This window comes from Sphaeramia orbicularis, unplaced genomic scaffold (genome assembly GCF_902148855.1).
Source record: "Sphaeramia orbicularis unplaced genomic scaffold, fSphaOr1.1, whole genome shotgun sequence".
Taxonomy (NCBI): Eukaryota; Metazoa; Chordata; class Actinopteri; order Kurtiformes; family Apogonidae; genus Sphaeramia; species Sphaeramia orbicularis.
Genome location: NW_021941573.1, coordinates 163,821 through 179,681, shown reverse-complemented (window position 1 = coordinate 179,681; position 15,861 = coordinate 163,821). Strand labels below are relative to the sequence as shown.

Genomic DNA, 15,861 nt, shown 5'->3' with positions numbered 1-15,861 from the left:
AGGCTCCAACAGTGGTTCTAGTGTCATAGTTTAGGAACAACAGTGGTTCTAGTGTCATAGTTTAGGAACAAACAATCGTTCTAGTGTCATAGTTTAAGAACAAACAGTGTTTCTAGTGTCATAGTTTATGTTTATGTTTATGTTTATGTTTACGCATTTGGCAGACGCTTTTTTCCAAAGCGACTTACAGGGGAAAACCACAACAACAGTTTAGGAACAACAGTGGTTCTAGTGTCATAGTTTATGTACAAACAGTGGTTCTAGTGTCATAGTTTATGAACAAACAGCGGTTCTAGTGTTATAGTTTATGTACAACCAGTGGTTCTAGTGTCATAGTTTATGTACAAACAGTGGTTCTAGTTTCAGTTTATGAACAAACAGTGGTTCTAGTGTCATAGTTTTGGAACAAATAGTGGTACTGGTGTCATAGTTTAGGAACAAACAGTGGTTCTAGTGTCATAGTTTAGGAACAAACAGTGGTTCTAGTGTCATAGTTTAGGAACAAACAGTGGTTCTAGTGTCATAGTTTAGGAACAAACAGTGGTTCTAGTGTCATAGTTTAGGAACAAACAGTGGTTCTAGTGTCATAGTTTATGAAAAAACAGTGGTTCTAGTGTCATAGTTTAGGAACAAACAGTGGTTCTAGTGTCATAGTTTATGAAAAAACAGTGGTTCTAGTGTCATAGTTTATGAAAAAACAGTGGTTCTAATGTCATAGTTTATGAAAAAACAGTGGTTCTAATGTCATAGTTTATGAAAAAACAATGGTTCTAGTGTCATAGTTTAGGAACAAACAGTGGTTTTAGTGTCATAGTTTCGGAACAACAGTGGTTCTAGTGTCATAGTTTAAGAACAAATAGTGATTCTAGATTCATAGTTTAGGAACAAACAGTGGATCTGATTTTACAGTTTTTGAACAAACAGTGGTTCTAGTGTCATAATTTAGGAACAAACAGTGGTTCTAGTGTCACAGTATAGGAACAAAAGTGGTTCTAGTGTCATAGTTTAGGAACTACAATGGTTCTAGTGTCATAGTTTAAGAACAAACAGTGGTTCTAGTGTCATAGTTTAGGAACAAACAGTGGTTCTAGTGTCATACTTTAGGAACAAACAGTGGTTCTAGTGTCATACTTTAGGAACAAACAGTGGCTCTAGTGTCATAGTTTAGGAACAAACAATGGTTCTATTGTCATAGTTTAAGAACAAACAGTGTTTCTAGTGTCATAGTTTAGGAACAACAGTGGTTCTAGTGTCATAGTTTATGTACAAACAGTGGTTCTAGTGTCATAGTTTATGAACAAACAGCGGTTCTAGTGTAATAGTTTATGTACAACCAGTGGTTCTAGTGTCATAGTTTATGTACAAACAGTGGTTCTAGTTTCAGTTTATGAACAAACAGTGGTTCTAGTGTCATAGTTTTGGAACAAATAGTGGTTCTAGTGTCATAGTTTATGAACAAACAGTGGTTCTAGTGTCATAGTTTATGAAAAAACAGTGGTTCTAGTGTCATAGTTTATGAAAAAACAGTGGTTCTAATGTCATAGTTTATGAACAAACAGTGGTTCTAGTGTCATAGTTTATGAAAAAACAGTGGTTCTAATGTCATAGTTTATGAAAAAACAATGGTTCTAGTGTCATAGTTTAGGAACAAACAGTGGTTTTAGTGTCATAGTTTAGGAACAACAGTGGTTCTAGTGTCATAGTTTAAGAACAAATAGTGATTCTAGATTCATAGTTTAGGAACAAACAGCGGATCTGATTTTACAGTTTTTGAACAAACAGTGGTTCTAGTGTCATAATTTAGGAACAAACAGTGGTTCTAGTGTCACAGTATAGGAACAAAAGTGGTTCTAGTATCATAGTTTAGGAACTACAGTGGTTCTAGTGTCATAGTTTAGGAACAAACAGTGGTTCTAGTGTCATACTTAAGGAACAAACAGTGGTTTTAGTGTCATACTTTAGGAACAAACAGTGGCTCTAGTGTCATAGTTTAGGAACAAACAGTGGTTCTTGTGTAAATAGTGGCTCTTGTGTCATAGTTTCCGTATAAACAGTGGTTCTACTGTCATTATTTATGTACAAATAGTGGTTCTAGTGTCATAGTTTATGAACAAGCAGTGGTTCTAGTGTCATAGTTTCCGTATAAACAGTGGTTCTAGTGTCATAGTTTATGTACAAAAAGTAGTTCTAGAGTCAGTTTATGAACAAACAGTGGTTCTAGTGTCATAGTTTATGTACAAACAGTGGTTCTAGTGTCATAGTTTAGGAACAAACAGTGGTTCTAGTGTCATAGTTTATGTACAAACAGTGGTTCTAGTGTCATAGTTTATGAAATAACAGTGGTTCTAGTGTCATAGTTTAGGAACAAACAGTGGTTCTAGTGTCATAGTTTATGAAATAACAGTGGTTCTAGTGTCATAGTTTAGGAACAAACAGTGGTTCTAGTGTCATAGTTTACGAACAAAGTGTGGTTCTAGTGTCATAGTTGAGGCTCCAACAGTGGTTCTAGTGTCATAGTTTAGGAACAACAGTGGTTCTAGTGTCATAGTTTAGGAACAAACAATCGTTCTAGTGTCATAGTTTAAGAACAAACAGTGTTTCTAGTGTCATAGTTTAGGAACAACAGTGGTTCTAGTGTCATAGTTTATGTACAAACAGTGGTTCTAGTGTCATAGTTTATGAACAAACAGCGGTTCTAGTGTTATAGTTTATGTACAACCAGTGGTTCTAGTGTCATAGTTTGTGTACAAACAGTGGTTCTAGTTTCAGTTTATGAACAAACAGTGGTTCTAGTGTCATAGTTTTAGAACAAATAGTGGTACTGGTGTCATAGTTTAGGAACAAACATTGGTTCTAGTGTCATAGTTTAGGAACAAACAGTGGTTCTAGTGTCATAGTTTAGGAACAAACAGTGGTTCTAGTGTCATAGTTTAGGAACAAAGAGTGGTTCTAGTGTCATAGTTTAGGAACAAACAGTGGTTCTAGTGTCATAGTTTAGGAACAAACTGGTTCTGGTGTCATAGTTTAGGAACAAACAGTGGTTCAAGTGTCATAGTTTAGGAACAAAGAGTGGTTCTAGTGTCATAGTTTAGGAACAAACAGTGGTTCTGGTGTCATAGTTTAGGAACAAACTGGTTCTGGTGTCATAGTTTAGGAACAAGCAGTGGTTCTAGTGTCATAGTTTAGGAACAAACAGTGGTTCAAGTGTCATAGTTTTGGAACAACAGCGATTCTAGTGTTATAGTTTAGGAACAACAGCGGTTCTCGTTTCATAGTTTAGGAACAAACAGTGGTTCTAGTGTCATAGTGCAGGAACAAGCAGTGGTTCAAGTGTCATAGTTTTGGAACAACAGCGGTTCTAGTGTTATAGTTTAGGAACAACAGCGGTTCTCGTTTCATAGTTTATGTACAAACAGTGGTTCTAGTGTCATAGTTTTGGAACAAGCAGTGGTTCTAGTGTCACAGTTTAGGAACAAACAGTGGTTCTAGTGTCATAGTTTAGGAACAAACAGTGGTTCTAGTGTCATAGTTTAGGAACAAACAGTGGTTCTTGTGTCATAGTTTATGAACAAACAGTGTTTCCAGTCTCACATAGAACACCTGCTCTATATAGAACAGGCTCCTCCTCCTCTGACTCCGCCCCCACATATGCCCATCCACTGTGTACACCCACTTCTGAATATGTCTGCTACAGTACCATACAACACAAGGCTCACTGGTTGTTTGTTACCCCGGAAACTCTGTTCTCTCTTTAGGTGTGTTTTCAGCCAGTGGTCGTCACGGTAACACCACAGCCCCACCTCACACACCCTCAGCAGCCAATCAGGAGCCAGAGGAGCAGCATAGTCCATCTCCATGGTAACCACAGTAAGTGAATGCATATATAGGTGATATACAGATTATATGACTGTCTGTTGTAACTATGTGTTGTGCTGCCTCTTGGCCAGGACTCCCTTGGAAAAGAGGTTCTTAATCTCAATGGGATTTTCTTCCTGGTTAAATAAAGGTTAAATAAAAAAAAAATATACAGGTTATATACAGGTCATATTCAAGTTATTTACAGGTTATATACAAGTTTTATACGGTTTATATACAAGTTATATACAGATTATATACACGTTATGTACAGGTAGTATACAGAGTATTTACAAGTTATATACAGATTATGTACAAGTTATTCATTTTTCATTCATTATCCACCGCTTATCCGGGGCCAGGCCACAGGGGTAACAGTCTAATCAGGGATGCCCAGACTTCCCTCTCCCCAGACTCCTCCTCCAGCTCTTCCGGGGGGACCCCGAGGCGTTCCCAGGCCAGCCGAGAGACATAGTCTCTCCAGCGTGTCCTGGGTCTTCCCCGAGGTCTCCTCCCGGTGGGACATGCCCAGAACACCTCCTCAGGGAGGCGTCCAGGAGGCATCCGAAACAGATGTCTGATCCACCTCAGCTGGCCCCTCTCAACGCGGAGGAGCAGTGTCTCTACTCCGAGCTCCTCCCTGGTGACTGAGCTCCTCCCCCTATCCCTAAGGGTGCACCCAGCCACCCTACGGAGGAAGCTCATTTGGACCGCTTGTATCCGGGATCTTGTCCTTTCGGTCATGACCCAAAGCTCATGACCATAGGTGAGGGTAGGAACGTAGATTGACCGGTAAATCCAGAGCTTCTCCTCTCGGCTCAGCTCCTTCTTCACCACGACAGACCGGTACAGCTACTGCATCACTGCAGACGCTGCACCGATCCGTCTGTCAATCTCACGCTCCATTCTTCCCTCACTCGTGAACAAGACCCCAAGATACTTAAACTCCTTCACTTGGGGCAGGGGCTCCCCACCTACCCGGAGAGGGCAGACCACCTTTTTCCGGTCGAGAACCATGGCCTCTGATTTGGAGGTGCTGATCCTCATCCCGCTCGCTTCACACTTGGCTGCAAACCGCCCCAGGGCACGCTGAAGGTCCAGGTTCGATGAGGCCAACAGGACAACATCATCCGCAAAAAGCAGAGATGAAATCCTGTGGTCCCTAAACCGGACCCCCTCCGGCCCCTGGCTGCACCTAGAAATTCTGTCCATAAAAATTATGAACAGAACCGGTGACAAAGGGCAGCCCTGCTGGAGTCCCACATGCACCTGGAACAGGTCTGACTTACTGCCGGCAATGCGAACCAGGCTCCTGCTTCGGTCATACAAGGACCAGACTGCCCTTAACAGAGGGCCCCGGACCCCATACTCCCGAAGCACCCCCCCACTGGATATCACGAGGGACACGGTCGAACACCTTCTCCAGATCCACAAAACACATGTGGACTGGTTGGGCGAACTCCCATGAACCCTCGAGCACCCAATGGAGAGTATAGAGCTGGTCCAGTGTTTCGCGACCAGGACGAAAACCACATTGTTCCTCCTGGATCCGAGGTTCTACTATCGGTTGGATCCTCCTCTCCAGTACCCTGGAATAGACTTTCCCCGGGAGGCTGAGGAGTGTGATCCCCCTGTAGTTGGAGCACATCCTCCGGTCCCCCTTCTTAAAAAGGGGGACCACCACCCCAGTCTGCCAATCCAGAGGTACTGTCCCCGACTGCCACGCAATGTTACAGAGACGTGTCAGCCAAGACAGTCTCTGCACATCCAGAGACTTAAGGTACTCAGGGCAAATCTCATCCACCCCCGGTGCCCTGCCACCAAGGAGCTTGCCAACCAACTCAGTGACTTCAGCTTGGGTGATGGACAAGTCCACCTCTGAGACCTCAGCCTCTGCTTCCTCTGTGGAAGTCGTGGCAGTGGGATTGAGGAGGTCCTCGAAGTATTCCTTCCACCGTCCAACAACATCCCCAGTGGAGGTCAGCAGCTCCCCACTTCCACTGTAAACAGTGTTGGTGGGGAACTGCTTTCCCCTCCTGAGGCACCAGATGGTTTGCCAGAATTTCCTCGAGGCTGACCGATAGTCCTCCTCCATGGCCTCCCCAAACTCCACCCAGACCTGAGTTTTTTCCTCCACAACCGCTCGGGCTGCAGCACGCTTGGCCTTCCGGTTCCCATCAGCTGCCTCCGGAGTCCCACGAGCCAACAAGGCTCGATAAGACTCCTTCTTCAGCTTGACGGCATCCCTTACTTCCGGGGTCCACCACCAGGTTTGGGGATTGCTGCCACGACAGGCACCGGAGACCCTGCGGCCACAGCTCCAAGCAGCCGCTTCGACAATGGAGGTGGAGAACATGGTCCACTCGGACTCAATGTCCCCAACCTCCCCTGGGATCTGGGAGAAGCTCTCCCGGAGGTGAGAGTTAAAGACCGCACTGACATCAGGCTCTGCCAGACGTTCCCAACAGACCCTCACAACACGTTTGGGCCTGCCAAGTCTGTTCGGCTTCCTCCTTTGCCAGTTGATCCAACTCACCACCAGGTGGTGATCGGTTGACAGCTCTGCCCCTCTCTTCACCCGGGTGTCCAAAACACATGGTTGGAGGTCTGATGACACCACAACAAAGTCTATCATCGACCTCCGACCTAGGGTGTCCTGGTGCCAAGTGCACTTATGGACATCCTTGTGTTCGAACATGGTGTTCGTTATGGACAAACTGTGACTAGCACAGAAGTCCAATAACAAAACACCACTCGGGTTCAGATCGGGGAGGCCATTCTTCCCCATCACCCCCCTCCAGGTCTCACTGTCATTGGCCACGTGAGTGTTGAAGTCACCCAGGAGAACAATGGAGTCCCCAGTTTGAGCACCATCCAGCACCCCTCCCAAGGACTCCAAGAAGGCCGGGTACTCCGCACTCCTGTTCGGCCCGTAGGCCGAGACAACAGTGAGGCACCTGTCCCCGACCCGAAGGCGCAGGGACGCGACCCTCTTGTTCACCGGGGTGAACTCCAACACATGGCGGCTGAGCTGAGGGGCTATCACCAAGCCCACGCCAGCCCGCCACCCCTCACCGTGGGCAACGCCAGAGAAGTGGAGAGGCCAGCCCCTCTCGAGGGGTTGGGTTCCAGAGCCCAAGCTGTGTGTGGAGGTGAGCCCAATAGACGGTATCTCTCAACCTCCCTTACAAGCTCCGGCTCCTTCCCCCCCAGCGAAGTGACATTCCATGTCCCAAGAGCTAGAGTCTGCATCCAGGGATCAGGTCGTCGAGCACCCTGCCGTCGACTGCCACCCAATCAACAATGCACCCGCCCCTATGGTTCCCTCGGCAGGTGGTGGGTCCACCGAAGATGCACAAGTTATACGTATACAGGTTATATACAAGTTATATACAGATTATATACAAGTTATCTACAGGCTATATACAAAGTATATACAGGTCATATACAAGTTATATACAGGTTATATACAAGTTATCTACAGGTTATATACACATTATATACAAGGTATGTACAGGTTATATACAAGTTATATACAGGTTATATACAAGTTATATACAGGTCATATACAGGTCATATACAGGTTATATACAGGTCATATCCAAGTTATATATAGGTTATATACAGGTCATATACAGGTTATATACAGGTCATATACAGGTTATATACAGGTCATATACAAGTTATATACAGGTCATATACAGGTTATATACAGGTCATATACAAGTTATATAACGGTCATATACAGGTTATATACAGGTCATATACAGGTTATATACTGGTCATATACAGGTTATATACAGGTCATATACAAGTTATATACAGGTTCTATACAGGTCATATAAAGGTTATTTATAGGTCATATACAAGTTATATACACGTTATATGCAGGTGATATACAGGTCATATTCAAGTTATATACAGGTTATATACAAGTTATATACAGATCATATACAGGTTATATACAGGTCATGTACAGGTTATATACAGGTTATATACAAGTCACATACAGGTCATATACAGGTTCTATACAGGTCATACAAGCTATATACATGTTATATACATGTCATATACAAGTTATATACAGGTTATATACAGGTTATATTCAAGTAATATACAAGTTATTTACAGGTCATATACAAGTTATATACAAGTAATGTACAAGTTATATGCAGGTCATGCACAGGTTATATACAGGTAATATACAAGTTATGTACAGGTTATATACAGATCATATACAGCTTATATACAAGTAATATACAAGTTATTCAGGTCATATACAGGTTATATGCAGGTCATATACAGGTTATATGCAGGTCATATACAGGTCATATACAGGTTATGTACAGGTCATATCCAAGTTATATACAGGTCATATACAGGTTATATACAAGTTATATACAGGTCATATACAGGTTATTTATAGGTCATATAAACGTTATATACAGGTCATATACAGGTTATATACAGGTCATATACAGGTTATATACAGGTCATATATAGGTTATATACAGATCATATACAGGTCATATACCGGTCATATATAGGTTATATGCAGGTCATACACAGGTTATATACAGGTCATACACAGGTTATATTCAGGTCATATACAGGTTATATACAAGTCATATATAGGTTATATACAGGTCATATACAGGTTATATTCAGGTCATATACAGGTCATATACAGGTTATGTACAGGTCATATCCAAGTTATATACAGGTCATATACAGGTTATTTATAGGTCATATAAACGTTATATACAGGTCATATACAGGTTATTTACAGGTCATATATAGGTTATATACAGGTCATATACAGGTTATATACAGGTCATATATAGGTCATATACAGGTCATATACCGGTCATATATAGGTTATATGCAGGTCATACACAGGTTATATACAGGTCATACACAGGTTATATTCAGGTCATATACAGGTTATATACAGGTCATATGTAGGTTATATACAGGTCATATACAGGTTATATTCAGGTCATATATAGGTCAGATACCGGTCATATATAGGTTATATGCAGGTCATATACAGGTCATATACAAGTTATACACAGGTTATATACAGGTCATATACAGGCTATATACATGTAATATACAAGTTATGTACTGGTCATATACAGGTTATATACAGGTCATATACAGGTCATATACAGGTTATATACAGGTCATATACAGGTTATATACAGGTCATATACAGGTTATATACAGGTCATATACAGGTCATATACAGGTTATATACATGTCATATACAGGTCATATACAGGTTATATACAGGTCATATACAGGTTATATACAGGTCATATACAGGTTATATACAGGTCATGTACAGGTTATATACAGGTTATATACAGGTCATATACAGGTCATATACAGGTTATATACAGGTCATATACAGGTTATATACAGGTTATATACAGGTCATATACAGGTTATATACAGGTCATATACAGGTTATATACAGGTCATATACAGGTCATATACAGGTTATATACAGGTCATATACAGGTCATATACAGGTTATATACAGGTCATATACAGGTTATATACAGGTTATATACAGGTCATATACAGGTCATATAGAGGATATATACAGGTCATATAGAGGATATATACAGGTCATATAGAGGATATATACAGGTCATATACAGGTCATATAGAGGATATATACAGGTCATATACAGGTTATATACAGGTTATATACAGGTCATATACAGGTCATATACAGGTCATATAGAGGATATATACAGGTCATATAGAGGATATATACAGGTCATATACAGGTCATATACAGGTTATATACAGGTCATATAGAGGATATATACAGGTCATATACAGGTCATATACAGGTCATATACAGGTGTCAGACATATCTTATATAAATCTCTGCTTCTGTTCCATTTGAACACATTTATCAGATTAAAACTGTTTGATTTGAATAGATTGGATTAATGAAACCCTTCCTGTACTCTGATAGGTGGAGCCTCCACTCGGTGGGAGGAGCCTCCTGCTCCACAGCCCAGTGACGGTCCAGTGGGTTTGGCGGAGGCGGAGTTACACACCACACTGGCTCTGAAGGTGGAGCTTCAGTCTCTGCAGGTTTGTCCCCATCTGCTGATTGGTTCTTTCTCAGTCCAACCCACATCAGACCAAATCAGATCAGACCAGATCAGATCAGACCAGATCAGATCAGATCATACCAGACCTGGGGCCTCATGTATAAAGCGTGCGTACGCACAAAAACCCGGTGTACGCCCTTTTCCACGCTCACGTTCAGATGTATAAAGAGTGACGTGACCGTGGAAATGTGCACTCCTTCATGCCAAGTCCACAGCTGGAGTACGCACGTTTCTAGTGTTTGGAACCTTTGGAGACACTTAGAGGTGACACTGGGAAACTGTTCATAATGTGACAAAGGTCATTCCTTCGATTGATGTGCACAGAGATACACAGAAGAACAATGAACACACCGCGCAAGAGATCCTACTGTCAGAGCAGCACATCCACCAACAGAACCAGAACCAGAACCAATTAGACCCTGTATCCATCAATGCCAATCCTGCCCAGGAGGACATTCAGCAACAGCAAAGAGACAAGGACATAAAATTCATTGGTTGATAAATATAGTGCTCATGTCTGTGAGAACATTTATTAGTCGGTCCAGTCGCTCATTGACTCCGCCCATTGTCCTCACGATGTCCTAATGTGACTCGGGTCAGTACAGACCCATGCCGGTCGGACGGGCACCAGCAGTGGGCTGTGGTGGACCAGAGGACCAGCTAACACTGGGGAGTCCACAGAAGCCTGTGTGACAGGAGGATGGTCCTGGGTCTGAGCGTCTGCTGTGGCACTGGTGGAAAATAATAATTTGAGTGATTAAACATGAGTCAAAGTCTTTGATTTCCTCTTTGATTTCCTGACATGATCACACATGAACCTTTATCCTGTTTGTCTGTGATCAGACTGTGTATGACCTGTAGAATGAACTTATGTGTGACTGACACTAATACTAAATATATATTTATCTTGGGGGTGATCCACATCAGCCCTGTAAGAAAAGTGTCACAGTATCGGCGACTCTTTCCTCAAACGTCTCAGTTCGTCTCTTTTCTTCTTCCGCCTGTTTCGTCCTCCGCTTCGCGTCCACCTTGACGTCATCGTCTGATCCTGCAGACAGGGGAATCCCAGAGGGAACCCCACCTGCAGACCCCGTTTATACTGATTTGCATATTTAAATGTGGGCGTGGAGAGGGAGGAGTCAGGTACTCCAACATATGCGCTCAATTCCACGCTGATTGGGATGAATAAAGGAAGTGTACTTGGATTCGGGCGTACGCACAGTTTCATACATCTGGATTTTTTTGTGCGTTCGGACTTTTCTGGATTTGGGCGTACGGCAGGTTTACGTATGAAATCCACGCAAGTCTTTGTACATGAGGCCCCAGGTCTGTTTATACCCGACCAAATCAGATACAATCAGATCATACGAGATCAGATCAAATCAGATCAGACCAGACCAGATCAGATCATACCAGACCAGATCGGATCAGATCAGACCAGTCATGGATGGGTTCAGGGTTAGCCCTAACCTCACATGGTTCCACAGTAACACAGATGGAATGGATCGTTTGGCTGTTCATTATCAATAACTGATACTAGTGATTGATTCCAGTTGGTTGTCATGGTAACCTGAATGTCTATCCTGCAGGGGGTGGAGTTTAACTCCCAGAAGGCCATTCAGGAAACTCTGTGTAGGTCAACGTGGACCAGAAGTCTGATAAACAGCAGAGTAACTGAAGGTGAATTACAGACAACAGGAACTGCCTTGTATGGACATTTAGGGGTGTGGTCAGAGTAACTGAAGGTGAATTACAGACAACAGGAACTGCCTTGTATGGACATTTAGGGGTGTGGTCAGAGTAACTGAAGGTGAATTACAGACAACAGGAACTGCCTTATATGGACATTTAGGGGTGTGGTCAGAGTAACTGAAGGTGAATTACAGACAACAGGAACTGCCTTATATGGACATTTAGGGGTGTGGTCAGAGTAACTGAAGGTGAATTACAGACAACAGGAACTGCCTTATATGGACATTTAGGGGTGTGGTCAGAGTAACTGAAGGTGAATTACAGACAACAGGAACTGCCTTATATGAACATCTAGGGGTGTGGTCACAGCTCAGGCATCTGCCAGTGGAACTTCTGAAAGGTTTATAGAACACATACATGTTCCATTCAGAACCCTAACCCTGTTCCTAACCCTAACCCTGTTCCTAACCCTAACCCTGTTCCTAACCCTAACCCTGTTCCTAACCCTAACCCTGTTCCTGACCTTTACCTTAACCCCTCCCCCTCCTCAGGCCTGAACGTGGGCCGCTCTCAGCTCCTCTTCTCCTCATTGGTCAGCGTGGACGTTCCTGCAGATCAGCTGATTGACCGGGCTCTACAGGATAGGCTGCCGCTGGCCCCGCCCCCTCGCTGCCGCTCCATCAGAAAGCCCACAGATAGCCCCGCCCTCTTCCCGAATGTGTCTGACTTGCAACGACAGAAGCCCCTCCCACCAGAGGAACAGGGGCCCGCCAGGCTCCGCCCCCTGCCCTTCTCCAGCTGTTCGACCTTTGACCTCTACAGCAGACAGAGACGCTGGGAGGCCACACCCTGATTGGACCAATCTATGTGATGTCACATTTGAATTCTGTACAAAGTTTGAAATAAAGCCTGAGTTCCACCAATCACAGAGCAAGGATTCACTTCAGTTCCACCCACTTTCAAATCTGTACTGACACTTAGTCCTAGACTAAACCTGGACCCTGAGTCTAAATTTAGGTTTGACTTAAAAACAGTTCTAAATCATCCCAGAGACATCAACACTTCATTAGTGAGGTATTTAAGTGTTTTTTAGGTCACTTTTGAGGGGGGTCATCAGCGCCCCCCCGGTGGTCAAACATGATACTATAGTATGTGCTCCAAAAAATGAAATTTTATATTAAAATTTTATTTCACTTAAAAACAGATTTTAATCATCCAAAATACATCAACAATTCATATGTGAGGTATTTAAGTGTGTTTTAAGTCACTTTTGAGGGGGATCATCAGCGCCTCCCTGGTGGTCAAATATAAGACTATAACGTGCTCCAAAAAATGAAATTTTGGTTAAAAAAAAAAACAAAAAACTTTTAAATTAAAAACAGTTCTAAATCATCCACAAGAATTCAACAAGTCATTTTTAGGATATTTAAGTGTGTTCTAAGTCACTTTTGAGGGGGGTCATCAGCGCCCCCTCGGTGGTCAAAAATAAGATAATAGTATGTGCTCCAAAAAATTAAATTTAGCTCAAAATTTTTATTTCACTTAAAAACAGTTTTTAATCATCCCAGAGAACTAAACAAGTCATTAGTGAGGTATTTAAGTGTGTTTTAAGTCACTTTTGAGGGGAATTATCAGCACCCACCCACCCCACCCCCCCATGGTCGAGCATAAGACTCAAAAAATAAAATTTTGGTCAAAATTTTAATTTCATTTAAAAACCGTTCTAAATCATCCTCAAGATACTTACAATTCATTTGTGAGGTATTTAAGTGTGTTTTAAGTCACTTTTGAGGGGGGGGTCATCAGTGCCCCCCTGGTGGTAAAACATAAGACTATGTACTCCTAAAAATGAAATTTTGGTCTTTTTTTTTTTTTTTTTTAACTTAAAAACAGTTCTAAATCATCCCCAAAACATGAAGAAGTCATTTGCATTTGTGAGATATTTAAGTGTGTTTTAAGTCACTTTTCAGGGGGGTCATCAGCGCCCCCCCGGTGGTCAAACTATGATATGTGCTCCAAAAAATGAAATTTTGGTCAAAATTTTTATTTCACTTAAAAACAGTTTTTAATCATCTCAAATATATCAACAAGTCATTTTTCAGGTATTTAAGTGTGTTTTAAGTCACTTTTGAGGGGGGGGGTCATCAGCGCCCCCCTGGTGGTCAAACATAAGAGTATAGTATGTGCTCCAAAAAATGAAATTTTATTTTAAAACTTTTATTTGACTTAGAAACAGTTCTAAATCATCCCAGAGAGATCAACAAGTCATCTGTGAGGTATTTAAGTGTGTTTTAAGTCACTTTTAAGGGGGGTCATCAGCGCCCCCCCGGTGGTCAAACATAAGACTACAGCATGTGCTCCAAAAAATGAAATTTTGGACAAATTATTTTTTTTTCTTTTTTTTTACTTAAAAACAGTTCTAAATCATCCATAAGAATTCAACAAGTCATTTTTCAGGTATTTGAGTGTATTCTAAGTCACTTTTGAGGGTAGTCATCAGCGCCCCCCTCAGTGGTCAAAAATAAGATTATAGTATGTGCTCCAAAAAATGAAATTTAGCTCAAAATTTTTATTTCCTTTAACAACAGCTCTAAATCATCCCCAAGACATCAACAAGTCATTTGTGAGGTATTTAAGTGTGTTTTAAGTCACTTTTGAGGGGGGTCATCAGCACCCACCTGGTGGTCAAACATAATAGTCAAAAAATGAAATTTTGGATTTTTATTTCACTTAAAAACAGTTCTAAATCCTCTTCAAGACGTTTACAAGTCACTTGTGAGGTATTTAAGTGTGTTTTAGGTCACTTTGAGGGGGGTCATCAGTCCCCCCCCCCCCTTGGTCAAACATAAGACTATATAGTATGTGCTCCAAAAAATGAAATTTTATATTAAAATTTTTATTTCACTTAAAAACCATTCTAAGTCATCCACTAGACATCAACACTTCATTAGTGAGGTATTTAAGTGTTTTTTAGGTCACTTTTGAGGGGGGTCATCAGCGCCCCCCCGGTGGTCAAACATGATACTATAGTATGTGCTCCAAAAAAATGAAATTTTATATTAAATTTTTTATTTGAGTTAAAAACAGTTTTTAATCATCTCAAATACATCAATAAGTCATTTGTGAAGTATTTAAGTGTGTTTTAAGTCACTTTTGAGGGGGTCATCAGCGCCCCCCTGGTGGTCAAACATAAGACAATAGTATGTGCTCCAAAAAATGAAATTTTATCTCAAAATTTTTATTTCACTTAAAAACAGTTCTAAATCATCCTCGAGACATTTACAAGTCATTTGTGAGGTATTTAAGTGTGTTTTTTACTCACTGTAGAGGGGTCATCAGCGCCCCCCCAGTGGTCAAACATAAGACTATAGTACGTGCTCCAAAAAATGAAAGTTTGGTTAAAATTTTTATTTCACCATTCAACAGATTTTAATCATCCCAAATACATCAACAAGTCATTTTTGAGGTATTTAAGTGTGTTTTAAGTCTCTTTTCAGGGGGGTCATTAGCGCCCTCCCCTGGTGGTCAAACATAAGACTATAGTATGTGTTCCAAAGAATTAAATTTTATATTAAAATTTTTATTTGACTTAAAACCAGTTTTTAATCATCTCAAATGCATCAATAAGTCATTTGTGAAGTATTTAAGTGTGTTTTAAGTCACTTTTGAGGGGCTCATCAGCGCCCACCTGGTAGTCGAACATAATACTCAAAAAATGAAATTTTGGTCAAAATTGTTATTTGACTTAAAAACCGTTCTAAATCATCCTCAAGACATTTACAAGTCAGTTGTGAGTCATCAGCGCCCCCCCCCCCCCCCCCCCCCCCGGTGGTCAAACATAAGATGATAATATTCTGCATCTGTTTCCATGACACTGAAACAGTTTTAACTATAAATACCACTGGACAGTCTGTGGGGTTGGGGGGTCAGGGGTCAGGGGTCAGGTTTGGGGGGTCAGGGTCTGGGGTCAGTGTTTCCTCGTGGTTCCAGGTCAAATGTCTGTGTGATGTCATGGTTCAGTCACTATGGTAACCCTGTGTGATGTCATGGTTCAGTCACCACGGTAACCTGGTGGGTTTGTGTGTGTCTTCCTGATGGTTGCCGTGGTTACAGCTGATGTTTCCTCCTTCTGTCACACAGACACGACGACTTAGAACACAAAGAAATACAGTTTATT

General features: G+C 41.7%; 1 protein-coding gene across 1 annotated transcript in view; it reads left to right on the top strand.

The window, feature by feature from the left end:
• The window catches only part of LOC115416213 (protein phosphatase 1 regulatory subunit 35-like), a 28,471-nt gene extending 15,861 nt beyond the window's left edge, over positions 1-12,610 (top strand). Inside the window, exons 3-6 of the mRNA XM_030129954.1 lie at positions 3,756-3,867; positions 9,851-9,972; positions 11,582-11,672; positions 12,236-12,610. Coding sequence (XP_029985814.1) covers positions 3,756-3,867; positions 9,851-9,972; positions 11,582-11,672; positions 12,236-12,537 — 627 coding nt within the window. The 3' untranslated portion in view covers positions 12,538-12,610. The remainder of the gene's footprint in view (positions 1-3,755; positions 3,868-9,850; positions 9,973-11,581; positions 11,673-12,235) is intronic.
• The last annotated feature ends 3,251 nt before the right edge of the window (positions 12,611-15,861 follow it).